Source organism: Kryptolebias marmoratus, linkage group LG21 (genome assembly GCF_001649575.2).
Source record: "Kryptolebias marmoratus isolate JLee-2015 linkage group LG21, ASM164957v2, whole genome shotgun sequence".
NCBI classification, from domain to species: Eukaryota; Metazoa; Chordata; class Actinopteri; order Cyprinodontiformes; family Rivulidae; genus Kryptolebias; species Kryptolebias marmoratus.
This window is the reverse complement of record NC_051450.1, coordinates 12,904,271-12,916,770: the sequence shown is the minus strand read 5'-3', so window position 1 is coordinate 12,916,770 and position 12,500 is coordinate 12,904,271. Positions and strand designations below refer to the sequence as shown.

At 48.7% G+C, this 12,500-nt stretch overlaps 3 protein-coding genes across 3 annotated transcripts in view; 1 reads left to right on the top strand and 2 right to left on the bottom strand.

The window, feature by feature from the left end:
- Positions 1-641: 641 nt before the first annotated feature.
- chpf2 (chondroitin polymerizing factor 2) lies at positions 642-4,719 on the bottom strand. Its single transcript, XM_017406626.3, has 4 exons — positions 3,698-4,719; positions 2,916-3,480; positions 2,622-2,804; positions 642-2,276 (listed from the first exon to the last, which is right to left on the bottom strand). Exons 1-4 carry the CDS (start codon positions 3,967-3,969, stop codon positions 1,005-1,007), a joined length of 2,292 nt encoding a protein of 763 aa, XP_017262115.1. The 5' UTR covers positions 3,970-4,719; the 3' UTR covers positions 642-1,004.
- A 1,185-nt stretch (positions 4,720-5,904) lies between these two features.
- On the top strand, positions 5,905-11,588 carry abcf2b (ATP-binding cassette, sub-family F (GCN20), member 2b). Its single transcript, XM_017406627.3, has 15 exons — positions 5,905-6,050; positions 6,855-7,011; positions 7,125-7,337; positions 7,423-7,605; positions 7,857-8,028; positions 8,123-8,218; positions 8,324-8,426; positions 8,610-8,705; positions 9,124-9,243; positions 9,345-9,434; positions 9,519-9,629; positions 9,732-9,794; positions 9,896-10,024; positions 10,107-10,310; positions 10,389-11,588. Exons 2-15 carry the CDS (start codon positions 6,873-6,875, stop codon positions 10,506-10,508), a joined length of 1,839 nt encoding a protein of 612 aa, XP_017262116.1. The 5' UTR covers positions 5,905-6,050; positions 6,855-6,872; the 3' UTR covers positions 10,509-11,588.
- Positions 10,696-12,500, bottom strand: part of si:ch73-173p19.1 — a 9,497-nt gene continuing 7,692 nt past the window's right edge. The window contains exons 16-17 of the mRNA XM_017406625.3: positions 11,946-12,057; positions 10,696-11,865 (exon numbers count right to left, since the gene is read on the bottom strand). Of these exons, the coding sequence (XP_017262114.1) occupies positions 11,690-11,865; positions 11,946-12,057 (288 nt within the window). The 3' untranslated portion in view covers positions 10,696-11,689. The remainder of the gene's footprint in view (positions 11,866-11,945; positions 12,058-12,500) is intronic.

The following is a 12,500-nucleotide window of genomic DNA, read 5'->3' as shown; positions in this document are numbered from 1 at the left end:
TGTGTGAAACTGAGAAGCTGAGCTCATGTGGTGACATACCTGACAGGACAAACACTAAACGACTCGTTCCGCCCGACCAGGACATCGACTTTGAGCTCCAGTTCGTTTCTCCAAGAGGCGGCAGACAGACGTGTCATTGTTCTCCGGCTTCACCGCGGAGAACGCAGGTGGAGGCCCTCGTTTCCACCGCTGGGGGCCCCGTGGCACCTCGGCCTCCGCAGAAAAGGGGCCCCTTTCACCACGTCCTCCTGGGGCCCCACTCCCCCCGACGCCGAGGCGCGCGAAGCGAGGCATTCAGCCACCTCGGCTGCTCGGACGCGACCCTTCGTCTGGGCTCTGCTTTTAATTTTCGTCCCGGGGGGGGGACGTGTGCAGCGTATTTTTGGCAAAAAAAAAAAAAAAACTCAGCAAGGCCCTGGCAGGAGGGGAGGGCGGCGGGTGGAGATTTATTGACTTAATGCAAGGATAAGGCTGGGCGCTCCTGCTGCTGCTGAGGAACAAACTGTTCGCTGCCTCCAGGCCCTGCGGCTCGGCTCGGTGATCCGACTCCTAACGCAGCGTTTCTGCTCTTCCTCCGGGAGCGAAGGATCCTGTAAACTGTCGGCGTGTATCTGATGAGAGAACACAGTCACACACACCAAACAAACGAAAAACAATCTTTAATACGTCTTTAAAAAAAGAACAAAGGCAGCTTGTTTTCAGCATTAACATCTTCACCAGAGAAGACAAATGGCTCAAGTATTTTTTTTTTCCTTTTTGTTGTAATAATTATTAACATTGAAGGCATTTGTTCATGTAATACAGACACTGGAGTCTTAAAAATGAAAATATAAATACTGCCTCACATTCTGTGAGAAAACAGAGCACACGTAACATTTTCCTCAGTTAAGGTTATAAATTAATAAGTTCCTATAAGAAGCCGAGTTATCTGAAGAGTCTGTTTTTGGTTGATTCTGACGCCGCTTCTTCGCGCCGGAGCTGCTTTCTGCTTCAGAATCTTCGTCCTACGTGCTGTTGGCCTGTTCCTGCTCGAACAGAGCCATCGCCAGGTGCGACCGAGAGCCCAGGCTGCCCAGGTTGCTGAGGACGCAGCGGTGGTAGATGTCCTCGCTGAAACGAGGGTTGCACGTTCGCCGCACGTACTTCTGGATCAGCGCCGGCTCCACGGCCCTGAACACGTGCAGGCCCGAGTAACGCACGAAGATGTCGTACACGTCCATGCTCTCCAGCAGCTCCTCGTTGTCCAGAATGTCCGCCGCCATCTTGGTGCGCGCGCTCATGTAGTCCGTGTTGTAGAAGCAAGCCTCATCGAAGACGTGGCGGTCGAAGTGGCCGTCCCGCAGCGACTCAGAGGCGAAGGAGGAGGAGGCCGAGGGCAGCTGGTCGCGGTACATGACGGCGGGGTTGAACTCCTGGAAGTGGATGGGAAAGAAAACCTGCCAGTTGCTGATGGCGTTCATCCTGCAGCGGTTCAGGAAGTCAGAGTTGACCTCTGTCCAAACGCTCGCCAGGAAAAACAGCGTGTCGACGGGGTGCTTCTTGGAGATGATGTCCATCAGCTTGACCTGTGACGGCACCTCTGTCTTCACACTAATCCAGGGGATCTTCACGTCGCCGTAGCGTTTCTCCACCTCCCCGATCATGGACTTCACGCCAGCGAACACATCCGTCTGGCTGACCCGCTGAGCTTCAAAGGGATCGTAAATGAACAAGAACGTCAGCAGCACGTTGTCGTGGGTGTCCAGCGTGTTCGTCACGTACATGTCCAGGAAGTTGCCGACGAAGTCCTGGTCCTGGGCGGTGATGGGCAGGATGACCTGCACCCGTGTCGCCTCCGTCACGTAAGGCATTGGGATGATCTCAACGGTGCTAAGGGGCCGCAGCAGGTTCACGCGCTTGGCGATGACCTGGCTGTGGCCCTTCTGGGTGAACGCCTCCAGCGCCAGGTCCAGGACGTACTCCATGCCGCGGGTGGGGTCGAAGCGCCGGTACCCGTTGAGCAGGCGCCGCTTGCGGAAGCGGAGCCGCGGCTGGTAATGCTCGTTCAGGCGCTCCACGGCGACCTCTAGGATGGCGCCCACGTCAGCTCGGTCGGCTCCCCTCATCTCACACTTGGGGGAGCCGTCGACGCAGGTGTAGATGTGCTCCTCGGTGAAGTAATCCCAGTTCAGGACCTCAAAACGAGTCTTGGGCTTGAAGGGAGGGTTGATCCCAATCGGCCACGTGATGCCAGGCTTCCCCTCTGGTGTCAGCTCGCTCAAGTTACTGATCTGCATCTGAGGAACAGATCAACACAGAAACTGTAAAAGAAGCTAAAACTGCCACCACAGAGTTGCATTCAGAGTTAAAACAAACAATGAAAGTGTCATTAAAAGCACTTAAAGTTCATTTTAAGGCTTCTTAGGCAGATAGAACGGGATTAGATGAGACTGGAATGCAACACTTCATGTCTCAACAACGCACCCATGCTTCTGGGTTTAAGCATAAATAACGTATCAGCCGGCGTGTGAATTGCCCGGGGTGGAGTGGAGGACAAACGGCATACTTTCACACACTCCTACCTGTAATTAAATATTAAAGGAAATCACAGAACAGAGAAAAACACAAAAAGTTCCACAAACCTGCAGCTGCTGAATCTGCCGATAAGTCCATTCAAGCTCGATGTGGCTGAAGCGTTTATGCAGGCGGTACATGAGGTTCGGGTCGGACACGGGGTGCACCGTGAAGGCGTTTTTAAACTCTGCGCCGTCCTCCCGCTCTGGATCTGCATTCTTGCCGAGCTCAAAGTAGCGGTACATCATCCCCTGCGGGTCGCGTAAAAAACAATGAGTGTTTTAGCTGAGAAATTGAACATTTTTCAGAGTTTGGACGTGTTTTTTTTTGTTGTTGTTTGTTTTGACGTCTGTGCCGTTTACCTGGTGCACCTCCACGCAGCTCAGGCCCAGGAAGTCGATGATGCAGCGGCCCAGCCACTCGTCGGGTCTCACGCTGAGGATGTCGTTGCGGCAGGTGTCGAGGTGCGGCTGCAGGCGGGCCAGCAGGCTACGGGACAGCAGGTAGCCGTAGCCCCCGTGGCAGTAACGCGCCTTCTCCTCCCCTCCAATGAACTCCTCGGCCCGGCCCATGTACACGTCCTGACCCGCGCTCAGGTGGCCCACCAGCTCCGAAAGGCGGTCCGCCTGCATGTACATGTCGTCCTGCGCCAGCAGGAACCAGTCGTAGTCCGAGCCGTAGTGCTGGTGGAGGTGGCGCACAGTCTCGTACATCAGCCACACGGGCCGGTCGTCACCGTGGGCGATCACCGTCATGCCGTGGGGCACCTTGGGGCTGCGCAGGCCCGTGAAGAAGAAGGTGCGGTGGAACCGGTGGGCAACAGTTCGGTTCACTGCCACAGCGAGCGTGTTGAGGGTGGCCCGGGAGGTCAGGACGCCGACCAGCAGTCCCTCTCTGATGCCCAGCTCCGTGTGGATGTACCTTGTTCTGGATACGTGGAGGGAGAGGAAATAAAGGGTAGAAAGCATTAGAACTGTACAACCCACTCAGTATGTTTAGATTGAAGAGGAGAATTGATAAATGGATCTAAATACATGTCAGGAAGGCAAGGTCAAAGGTCAACGCCCAGTCCCAAGAAAAGCTGCCAAGAGTGTAGCAGCTAATTCAAACCCTGGGGGGCACCTGGCTGCACCTTCCTGCTCACCTGAGGACCTTCTTGTGGGGCTTGTTCGGGTCCTTGTGATAGGGAACTATCCGGGGCTGGAAGTCCTCCTCTCCGGCTCCATCCCTGCCGCCCCCCTGGGCCTCCCCACCGTCCAGGAAGAGCCTTGCCCGGCTCAACTCGTCCCTGCAGGGGTCGTCCGCGTCCCCCTGGGTCCAGGACACCATCAGGAGGCTGAGGCTGCATCCCAGGGACAGCCCCAGGATCAGGGGCAAAGCGGGCCTGAACAAGGCCAGGTAGGACGAGACGCGCATCTTTTGGCTGCTAGCAGCTAAAAAAAAAAAAAGCACAAACTGCAGCCTAGGGGCCAGCTGTGCGCATTTTAACCAACGATAAGCTGAAAAAGAACTGACAGGAAGTGCTTAAAGTTGCATCAATCGAGGAGAAAAAGGCGAAAAGCTTGACATCCTTACCGACCTAACTGTTTCCAAACACCGCTGTGTGTTCAGTCCTTTGGTGTGCTCATTTCCCGCACTCATTTCGGCTAAAAGCGACTAAAAAATAAAAAAAAGTCAGCTAACCATTGTAGCTGGAGGAATACTGCCACCTTTAAAAGTTAACGGAGTTCGCGTTAATTCCGCCGGGCAGCCCTTAAGAAGCAGAGCTCCTAAGTTTACACGTCGCATCTGAATTTTTTTATTTATTTAATTTATCCTCGACAGCGGCTCGGAGGACTCAGGCAACGAAAGGCGAGCTAGCGAGCTAGCATCGCGACCGTTAGTTCCCACACGACGGTCCACGTCCGCGAACACGAAGAGGAAGGTCCCGTTTTTAACCATTTGCACAGGTTAAAAAAAAAAAGCCTTTAGGTGGGGCCGCGCGAGCGTCAGCCAGTGTTGTCAGCTTCTCGACTTCCTGAAAGCGTGCCACACACACACACATACACACTGTGAAGAAACAGCGTCCCTCATGTCAGCCTCATCAACAGCAACGGGCTCCGCTCCGTTTAGACGCCGGCTGACAAAGTGGCCACCCGGGTGAGTGGAGTTTAGAGCGTATTTTCGATCCAGCCGCGTATACCCCCTAGGACCATATAACTGATATAAACACAGGAAGGATGTTTTCACAGTAAACTTAAGCCGCTCTGACAGGTCGCCAGTAATTTAAGGTGATACGTTCTCCTTTCCGTCCAGTTACGCGGAAACTCCTCCCTCGCCGCTCATCGCCACTTACAGCCGGTTCGCGCGCACCGGCTGACAGAAAACGAGCGGGCCCGCTGACTAACTGACCACAGCTGCTGCAGCATCACCTCTGATAGGACTGCGGTTTAGTGGCTTACGGCTAGAATTTAGCTGCGCGCGCACACAATGTATTACGGTAAATGGACGGTATGGATGCCGCAAAAGGACAAAAAAGGGTTCATTTTGAAGCCCCTTTTTTATACTCTGTGATTACGACATTAATCTGTTTATGCGTAAAAAAGCCTCTTTATTTTGATGTATACTTTTGGATAAAATCTTTTAGAATAACAGAGCAGCCAGTATTTTATTTTTAGTCTTATTTTATTAATAGCAAAACATTAATTGGATTTATGTTTAGGGTGCCCCCATATGTGTGGCATACAAATACCTATTGTACTGGTTTTGTTAATTAAGAAAATAATCAAAGAGTAATCTCCTTTCCATGCCAATCTTGCAATGACACCCAAATCAACATCTCATTTTCACCAACCTGTTAAAGGTGACACAAAACATGTTTATTGTGACACTATAACTACGCACAGCAAGGAGGACTTGGCATTTAACTGTGCAGGTTTGGGAAATATTTGCAGGAAGCGTATGGTTTATGACTCATTAAATGTGAGAATACTAAGCATGTGCTGCAGGGAGCGACTGCGTATGACTCAAAACATGACAGTAAAAACTGATTTGTAACAGATATAGTTAGGGTCACTCTAAATCTGAGCAAGAAAGCATGCAACAGGAACATAACAAGGGTGTTTGGCATTAAATAAAATAAATGTACAACTTTTTCTACGTGTTAAAACCTATTACATTTGTGATAGTTTGAGTGGAAAAGGACATTTTTGTCGTTATAACCCTCTAAACAGTTTTGAGACATTTCAAATAAGGCAAATCCGTGTGTTTTTTATTAGTAATACATTGTTTTCCCACAGTAAATGCTGGTTAAACCTGCTGAGCCTTCATTACTAAAAAAGAACGCTTTACTGCAGTCCCACGAGAGGGGGAGGAGCCTGTGACTTTCCCCGCCCCCTTGACCATATATGGTCCGTCTGGCGGTTTGGAGAGCGGCTACATCCACCCGGCAAAGAAGTGGACACGAGACGTCAGTGTGCTCCGGAGGCAAGTGGCTGAAAAACCTACAAATAAAATAGGTAAGAGCGGCACTATCAGTGGTGAACAACTGCCATTTTAGAGACTAATTTCTCCCGGTTGTTAAATGAAAAAAAAAACGGGCTTGATAAAAAGTCATTCGCCGACTTCTGAATATTTAATAGCTAGCTCGGGCCTCATGTTAGCTTTAGCGAGGCCTGTCGGCAGCAGTCGCGCGGAGCGGCTACCTTTTTAAATTATATTTGTTTGTTTTTTAATTATTTTGTCACGTTTTGACGTTCCACGTGCCTCGGCTAACAAAATTGCTCGGGTCACGTTTCATTTCTTTCTTGGCCGAGCAGGGACGAAGTTGGCGGCGTCATTCGAGGCTAACAGGTGGGCTAATCGGGCTTTATGTTCTGGGAAAAAGCCGGCCGGTTTGGAAGGAACCGGTTGTCATGGCGCCATTGTTCACGGGTTGAAGTCCCGTCGGGCCTTTGGGTTGTTCCGTGTTTAAAGGGGCTGTAATTGTTCGGAACAGCCAGTACCGAACCGGTGTTGTACCGAAAAAAAGTCCCCCTCCCGTCATAGGAAGCGCGTCTTAAGGCACTTTGTGTTCCCTGATAAATTAGGTTCAACTCAGAAAGGGACACCGACTCCTGGTTTTCAGCACCATTACAGTCATACAAACATAAATAAATGGTTCTTTCTTTGTCTTTTGACACTACTCTTATATAGGCTATTAGTCATTTTACCTATGATTCATATTATCATACCTGAGTCATACGTCTGTTATCTCAAGCTATGATGAGTTTATTTGTGTTCGTGAAGTAATCGTAATTGATTTGGTTCTACTCTTAATCTAGCACCAGACTTGCACAACCATGCCGTCAGATTTGGCTAAGAAGAAGGCGGCGAAGAAGAAAGAGGCCGCCAAAGCCCGCCAGCGCACCAAGAAGTCCGAGGAGGTGAACGGGGACGGCGAGCAACAGGAGATCCAGGAAAACGGCGCACACAGCAACGGTAAGAGGGGCGGCGGGTGGCGCTGGGGCCGGCTCTGTAAGTGGAAGCTGCTGAAGTTGTAACCAGTCATAATTCTCACTGTTTTTTGTTGTTGTTTTTTTTTTTCTCCCCAGGTGTTGCCAGTTTGACGAAGGAGCTGGACGAGTTCGAGCTGCGGAAGACGGAGGCTCGGGCGGTGACGGGCGTTCTCGCCTCGCATCCCAACAGCACCGATGTCCACATCAGCAGCCTGTCGCTCACCTTCCACGGTCAAGAGCTGCTGGCAGACACCAGCCTGGAGCTGAACTCCGGCAGGCGCTACGGCCTCATCGGCCTTAACGGCACAGGTAACTGTACGGGGCATCCTGAGGCAGCTGCCACACTAGCTGGCACGGGGGCACACAACGCTAAGTTTTCTCGTTCTTCTTCTAGGAAAGTCCATGCTCTTGTCGGCCATTGGGCACCGCGAAGTTCCCATTCCGGAGCACATAGACATTTACCACTTGACCCGGGAGATGGCCCCCAGCGACAAGACGGCTCTGCAGTGCGTCATGGAAGTGGACGAGGCCAGGATAATGCTGGAGAAAGAGGCGGAGCGACTTGCCCATGAAGACTGTGAGTAGGATCACGTTGCAGACCCTAAAACTGGATCCAGAAAGCAACATTTGGTCTTTTTGGCAAATGAGGAGCTATGTCAGGGATTAGGTTGGGTTGAAAATCCCTTTTAAAGGAAAGGGTTCAAGTAAAAGTACGACGCAGGCTGGGTAGGGGCGTTACAGTTCAGTGTTTTTGACCACAGAGGGGAAAAACGAACATCAACCGTCTCAATACTGCCTAAAACTGGCCCCTCTCTTGTTCCCACAAAGCTGAGTGCGAGAAGCTGATGGAGCTGTACGAGCGTCTGGAGGAGCTGGATGCAGACAAAGCAGAGGTGCGAGCCTCTCGGATCCTCCACGGTCTGGGTTTCAGCGCAGCCATGCAGCAGAAGAAACTAAAAGACTTCAGCGGTGGATGGAGGATGCGCGTCGCTCTGGCGAGGTAAGGAATCAGATTTAACTGGCGACATTCTCAGAAAAAGCAGAAACGGTGGAAGAACGTCAATGTCTTTTTAATCGCTGCTTCGTCTGTGCAGAGCTCTGTTCATCAAGCCCTTCATGTTGTTGCTGGACGAGCCGACCAATCATTTGGACCTGGACGCCTGCGTGTGGCTGGAGGAAGAACTCAAGTCGTGAGTTTCCAGCCCGCTCGAAACATTTTAGAAGCCACCAGTGGTTATTTTCTCCTCCTGGTGTGTATAGAGTCGCATACTGATCAGCCTGATGATTCTCGCCAGGTTCAAGCGAATCCTTGTGCTCATCTCGCACTCGCAAGACTTCCTGAACGGTGTCTGCACCAACATCATCCACCTGCATCAAAGGAAACTAAAGTATTACACGGTGAGAACAACCCCCCCCACCCCCCCCACCCCCGACTTAAACCACAGCAAAACGAAGGCCGTAGGGCACATCTTGATCGAATGCTGCCATGTGATTCTTAATGCTAAATAAGGGATTAGGGAGGGGTGTTGCTAATCATATCTTCATGCTGTTGGATGACGGTGCAGCTCTATTTTTGTTCAGGGTAACTACGACCAGTATGTGAAGACCAGAGCGGAGCTGGAAGAGAACCAGATGAAGCGCTTTAACTGGGAGCAGGACCAGATAGCACACATGAAGGTAAACCAGAGACTCCTGAAGGTGGAGTGTTATTTTACTGCACCCAGTGGGGTCGTAGTAAAGCTTTAAATGACCTCATGTACATCCACTTTCATGTATTCCCCCCTATAGGAACTTAAGATATACTTTGGATGTTACCTGATCATTATTAGCCATCTTTTAGGTTTTCAGTGTGTCATGCTGGAGGAAAAAAATACTTAAATCGTTTCAAATTATGTTCAAGAATGGTCAGTTTTTTATTAAAAAAAAAAAATATATATATATATATATATATATATATATATGTGTGTGTGTATATGTGGTTGCCTTTTGACTTCAGCTGGCACATTTACAGCGGTGTCTGTCGGGAACAGTGCACATTAAGCTGGTGAAATGTAAATGGCCTGTTTTTAATTGTGCTCTATTCTGGCCCCTGTAGAATTACATTGCCAGGTTTGGTCACGGCTCTGCGAAGTTGGCACGACAAGCACAAAGCAAAGAGAAGACGCTACAGAAGATGGTGGCGTCGGGCTTGACTGAGAAAGTTGTGAATGACAAGGTATGACGCCGAACGGGGGAACCTCCCCACATTTTTACCGTATCACCCAATCCTTGTGTGACAAATCTTAAAGCGTTGCTAAAACGTCCCGTTTCTTCCAGACTTTGTCGTTTTATTTTCCTCCCTGTGGGAATATTCCTCCTCCTGTTATCATGGTTCAGAATGTGAGCTTCAAGTACAGTGACCACACGGTGAGTGCAGCCGGGGGAAAAGCTTCATCCTTTTGGTCTCTGAAAGAATGACCTGTTCCTCACACTTTGTTCTTTTGTCACCAGCCACACATTTATAAAAACCTGGAGTTTGGGATCGACTTGGACACTCGGGTGGCTCTGGTGGGACCCAACGGCGCCGGGAAATCCACGTTGTTGAAGCTGCTTATGGGAGAGGTTAGTTCTGTGTATTTACCCTTTTTTAACTAGCGCCAACTTTAAATGGTCCCTTTCAGAGTTTTCAGCTTTGGTCTCATGTTTTTTTTTTTTTTTTTGTAGCTTCTTCCAACCGATGGCATGATCCGCAAACATTCTCACGTCAAGATCGGCAGATATCACCAGGTAACATCACACCTGATGGGTTTTTAAATTTGTTTTGGAGTGTATTTGTGTTGCAAGTGCAGTTCAGTGAGTGGCTTCCTTCCTCCCCGCCCGTGTTGCAGCACCTGACGGAGCAGCTGGAGCTCGACCTGTCTCCTCTGGAGTACATGATGAAGTGTTTCCCTGAGATCAAAGAAAAGGAGGAGATGAGGAAGATCATCGGTCGCTACGGCCTCACGGGAAAACAACAAGTAAGAGGAGGCTGCTGAACCAGAGTAATGTGTAAGGTTGTTGTTGGTTTTATGTGCCTGAGACTGTCATGACTTCTCTCAGGTCAGTCCGATCAGGAACTTGTCAGACGGTCAGAAGTGCAGAGTATGTTTTGCCTGGCTGGCCTGGCAGAACCCCCACATGCTGTTCCTGGACGAGCCCACCAATCACCTGGACATCGAGACCATTGACGCACTGGCAGAGGCGATCAACGAGTTTGAGGGGGGCATGATGCTGGTTAGTCACGACTTCAGGCTAATTCAGCAGGTACGTACACACTGTAAAACCTCATTAGAAGCGACGCTCATTGAATCGGTTGATTATAAGGCTTTCCTCCGCTTTTAGGTGGCTCAGGAAATCTGGGTTTGTGAGAATCAGACCATCACGAAGTGGCGCAGTGACATCCTGGGTTATAAGGAGCATTTGAAATCGAAGATCGAGAAGCAGCAGGTGCATGCCATCTGAAGGCTCCTGGACCGACCACCTGGAGACCTCCCACTGAACTGAAACTCTTATGCATCTTATCAGATTCGTCTCTTGTACACGTCATACTGCATTTCCACCTCCCGAGTTTGACAGTGAACCCCCTCGGGCTGCTCTGATTGGCTGATTCACCTGGAATGCATTCCATTGTGCTGTCTTCAAAATAAACTTTTTTTTTTTTTGTTCCTTTTTCTCCCAAATGTTCGGTTTTTATCCCAAACTGTAAGCAGCAGCTTTTAGGTTGTTTTTATATTTAAAAGGTTAATTTTTTTCCTCTCCCCTCCCCCCCCAGCTGTGTACAACAACAGTTCTGCCTTATTTAATAATGTAATGCAATAACAATTTGTCTGAACACAGAACAATAAAGACAGCATAAATAAACTGAGAAATCTTTTATTATTCAACAAGTACAGGGACCGTATCAAAGTCAAAAACAGTTCCTGGAAAATAAACTCATTGCAACTCTGTAAACAACGGAAAAAAAACTTAAGACTATTTTTGGATTCTGATCTTAAACCACTGCAGGTCGCTAGTATTGGTTTTGGCATTTCTTGGCTTCAGTGGCGTTAAGAGAATGCACTTAACTTTGAAGTTGATGGTTCCTGAAAACACTTGTGAAGGCATGACGAGTCAAAGTTCATATTTAACATTAACTCGAACATGTTTTAAACATGAGCCAACAAACACTTTGACGTATGGCTGTCAGTTGGGATTATTTCTAATGAAAAGACACCTTTAATTAAAAGGAGCGTGCCTTTAAACAATCAGGAGCCATGTTCTGTTGAATCAACTCGTTTCAGTTTTTGCATGCTGTGGTACATTTCCAACACGGGTATCTTGCTTCGACCTAAAAGGCCTGCACACAAAATGTTAAAGCTGTATTTTTTTTTCCAGAGATTAATGTGCATTAGTAAATGGAGATTTCTTTGTTAAACGATCGGGAGCTGAACAGAAGGTTTCAACGTGCTTGATTGTCAGATTAGCGGCACTAGCTGCAGTTGAAACAGTGCAAGTCGGAGGAGTGTTTGACCTCATGCTATTTCCAGATAATCCTGGTGGCAGCATATTTCAGGAGCTAAGAGGGGGAGGAGGGGGTAGCAGCAGACAGAGCCGTTCTCAGGTACGTGTCCAAAACAAAAAAAAACAAAAAAAGGTGTCGCTGCTCATTGAGCTGCCCACTCCTCGTCTGAGACTTCATCCAACGGAATGGTGCGAGTGTTACTGGCCCGGATGCTGCTGATGCTGGTCTCCGACAGGAGGTTGGCGATCCCCATCAGGCTGACGCCGGTGCCGTCCAGGTTCACCTGGGCGAGGCGCATGGTCTTCAGGTGCTTCAAACCTGCAGGAGAAGCGTGTTACCAGATTGTTCCTTTCAGGCAAAGCAAAGACGATCAAATGACTGGACTGTTCCAACGGTACCGTGGTCTGTGATCCGCGTGCGGCTCAGGTTGATCTTCACCAGCTGTGGGCAGCGGATCAGACCCCTCCTCACAACTGTGTCTCCCACCTGTGTGCTGGCCAAACCCAACACCTAGAAAACAGGACATTACAATGCATAATACTGTCTTACTAGAATAATAATAATAATAATAATAATAATAATTGCCCTTCGGAGAAGTTATTCACATTTATGATTAAAGTCTGCTAAAAAAATAAAGCAAACTGGTATGGTGACTTATTAAACTGGAATGACGACTATGTTGTGTTTTTCATACAAAATATAACTCCCCCTGACTTTCCATCCTCTTAGCTCTTTCTGAACCTAATTTACAGGTGCTGGTCATAAAATTAGAATATCATGAAAAAGTAGATTGATTTCAATAATTCCATTTAAAAAGTGAAACTTGTATATTATATTCATACATTACATACAAACTCATATTTCAAATGTTTATTTCGTTTAATTTTGATGATTACAAATGACAACAAATGAAAATCTCAAATTCATCATATCAGAAAATTAGAATATTACTG

Coding starts and splice junctions, on each gene's coding strand:
- abcf2b (XM_017406627.3), top strand. CDS start 6,873: ATGCCGTCAGATTTGGCTAAGAAGAAGGCGGCGAAGAAGAAAGAGGCC. Junction 7,338..7,422: donor CATCGGCCTTAACGGCACAG/GTAACTGTACGG, acceptor TTCTTCTTCTAG/GAAAGTCCATGCTCTTGTCG. Junction 8,706..9,123: donor ACCAGATAGCACACATGAAG/GTAAACCAGAGA, acceptor TGGCCCCTGTAG/AATTACATTGCCAGGTTTGG.
- chpf2 (XM_017406626.3), bottom strand. CDS start 3,969: ATGCGCGTCTCGTCCTACCTGGCCTTGTTCAGGCCCGCTTTGCCCCTG. Junction 3,481..3,697: donor CCCCACAAGAAGGTCCTCAG/GTGAGCAGGAAG, acceptor CCACGTATCCAG/AACAAGGTACATCCACACGG. Junction 2,277..2,621: donor GGCAGATTCAGCAGCTGCAG/GTTTGTGGAACT, acceptor TCTGTTCCTCAG/ATGCAGATCAGTAACTTGAG.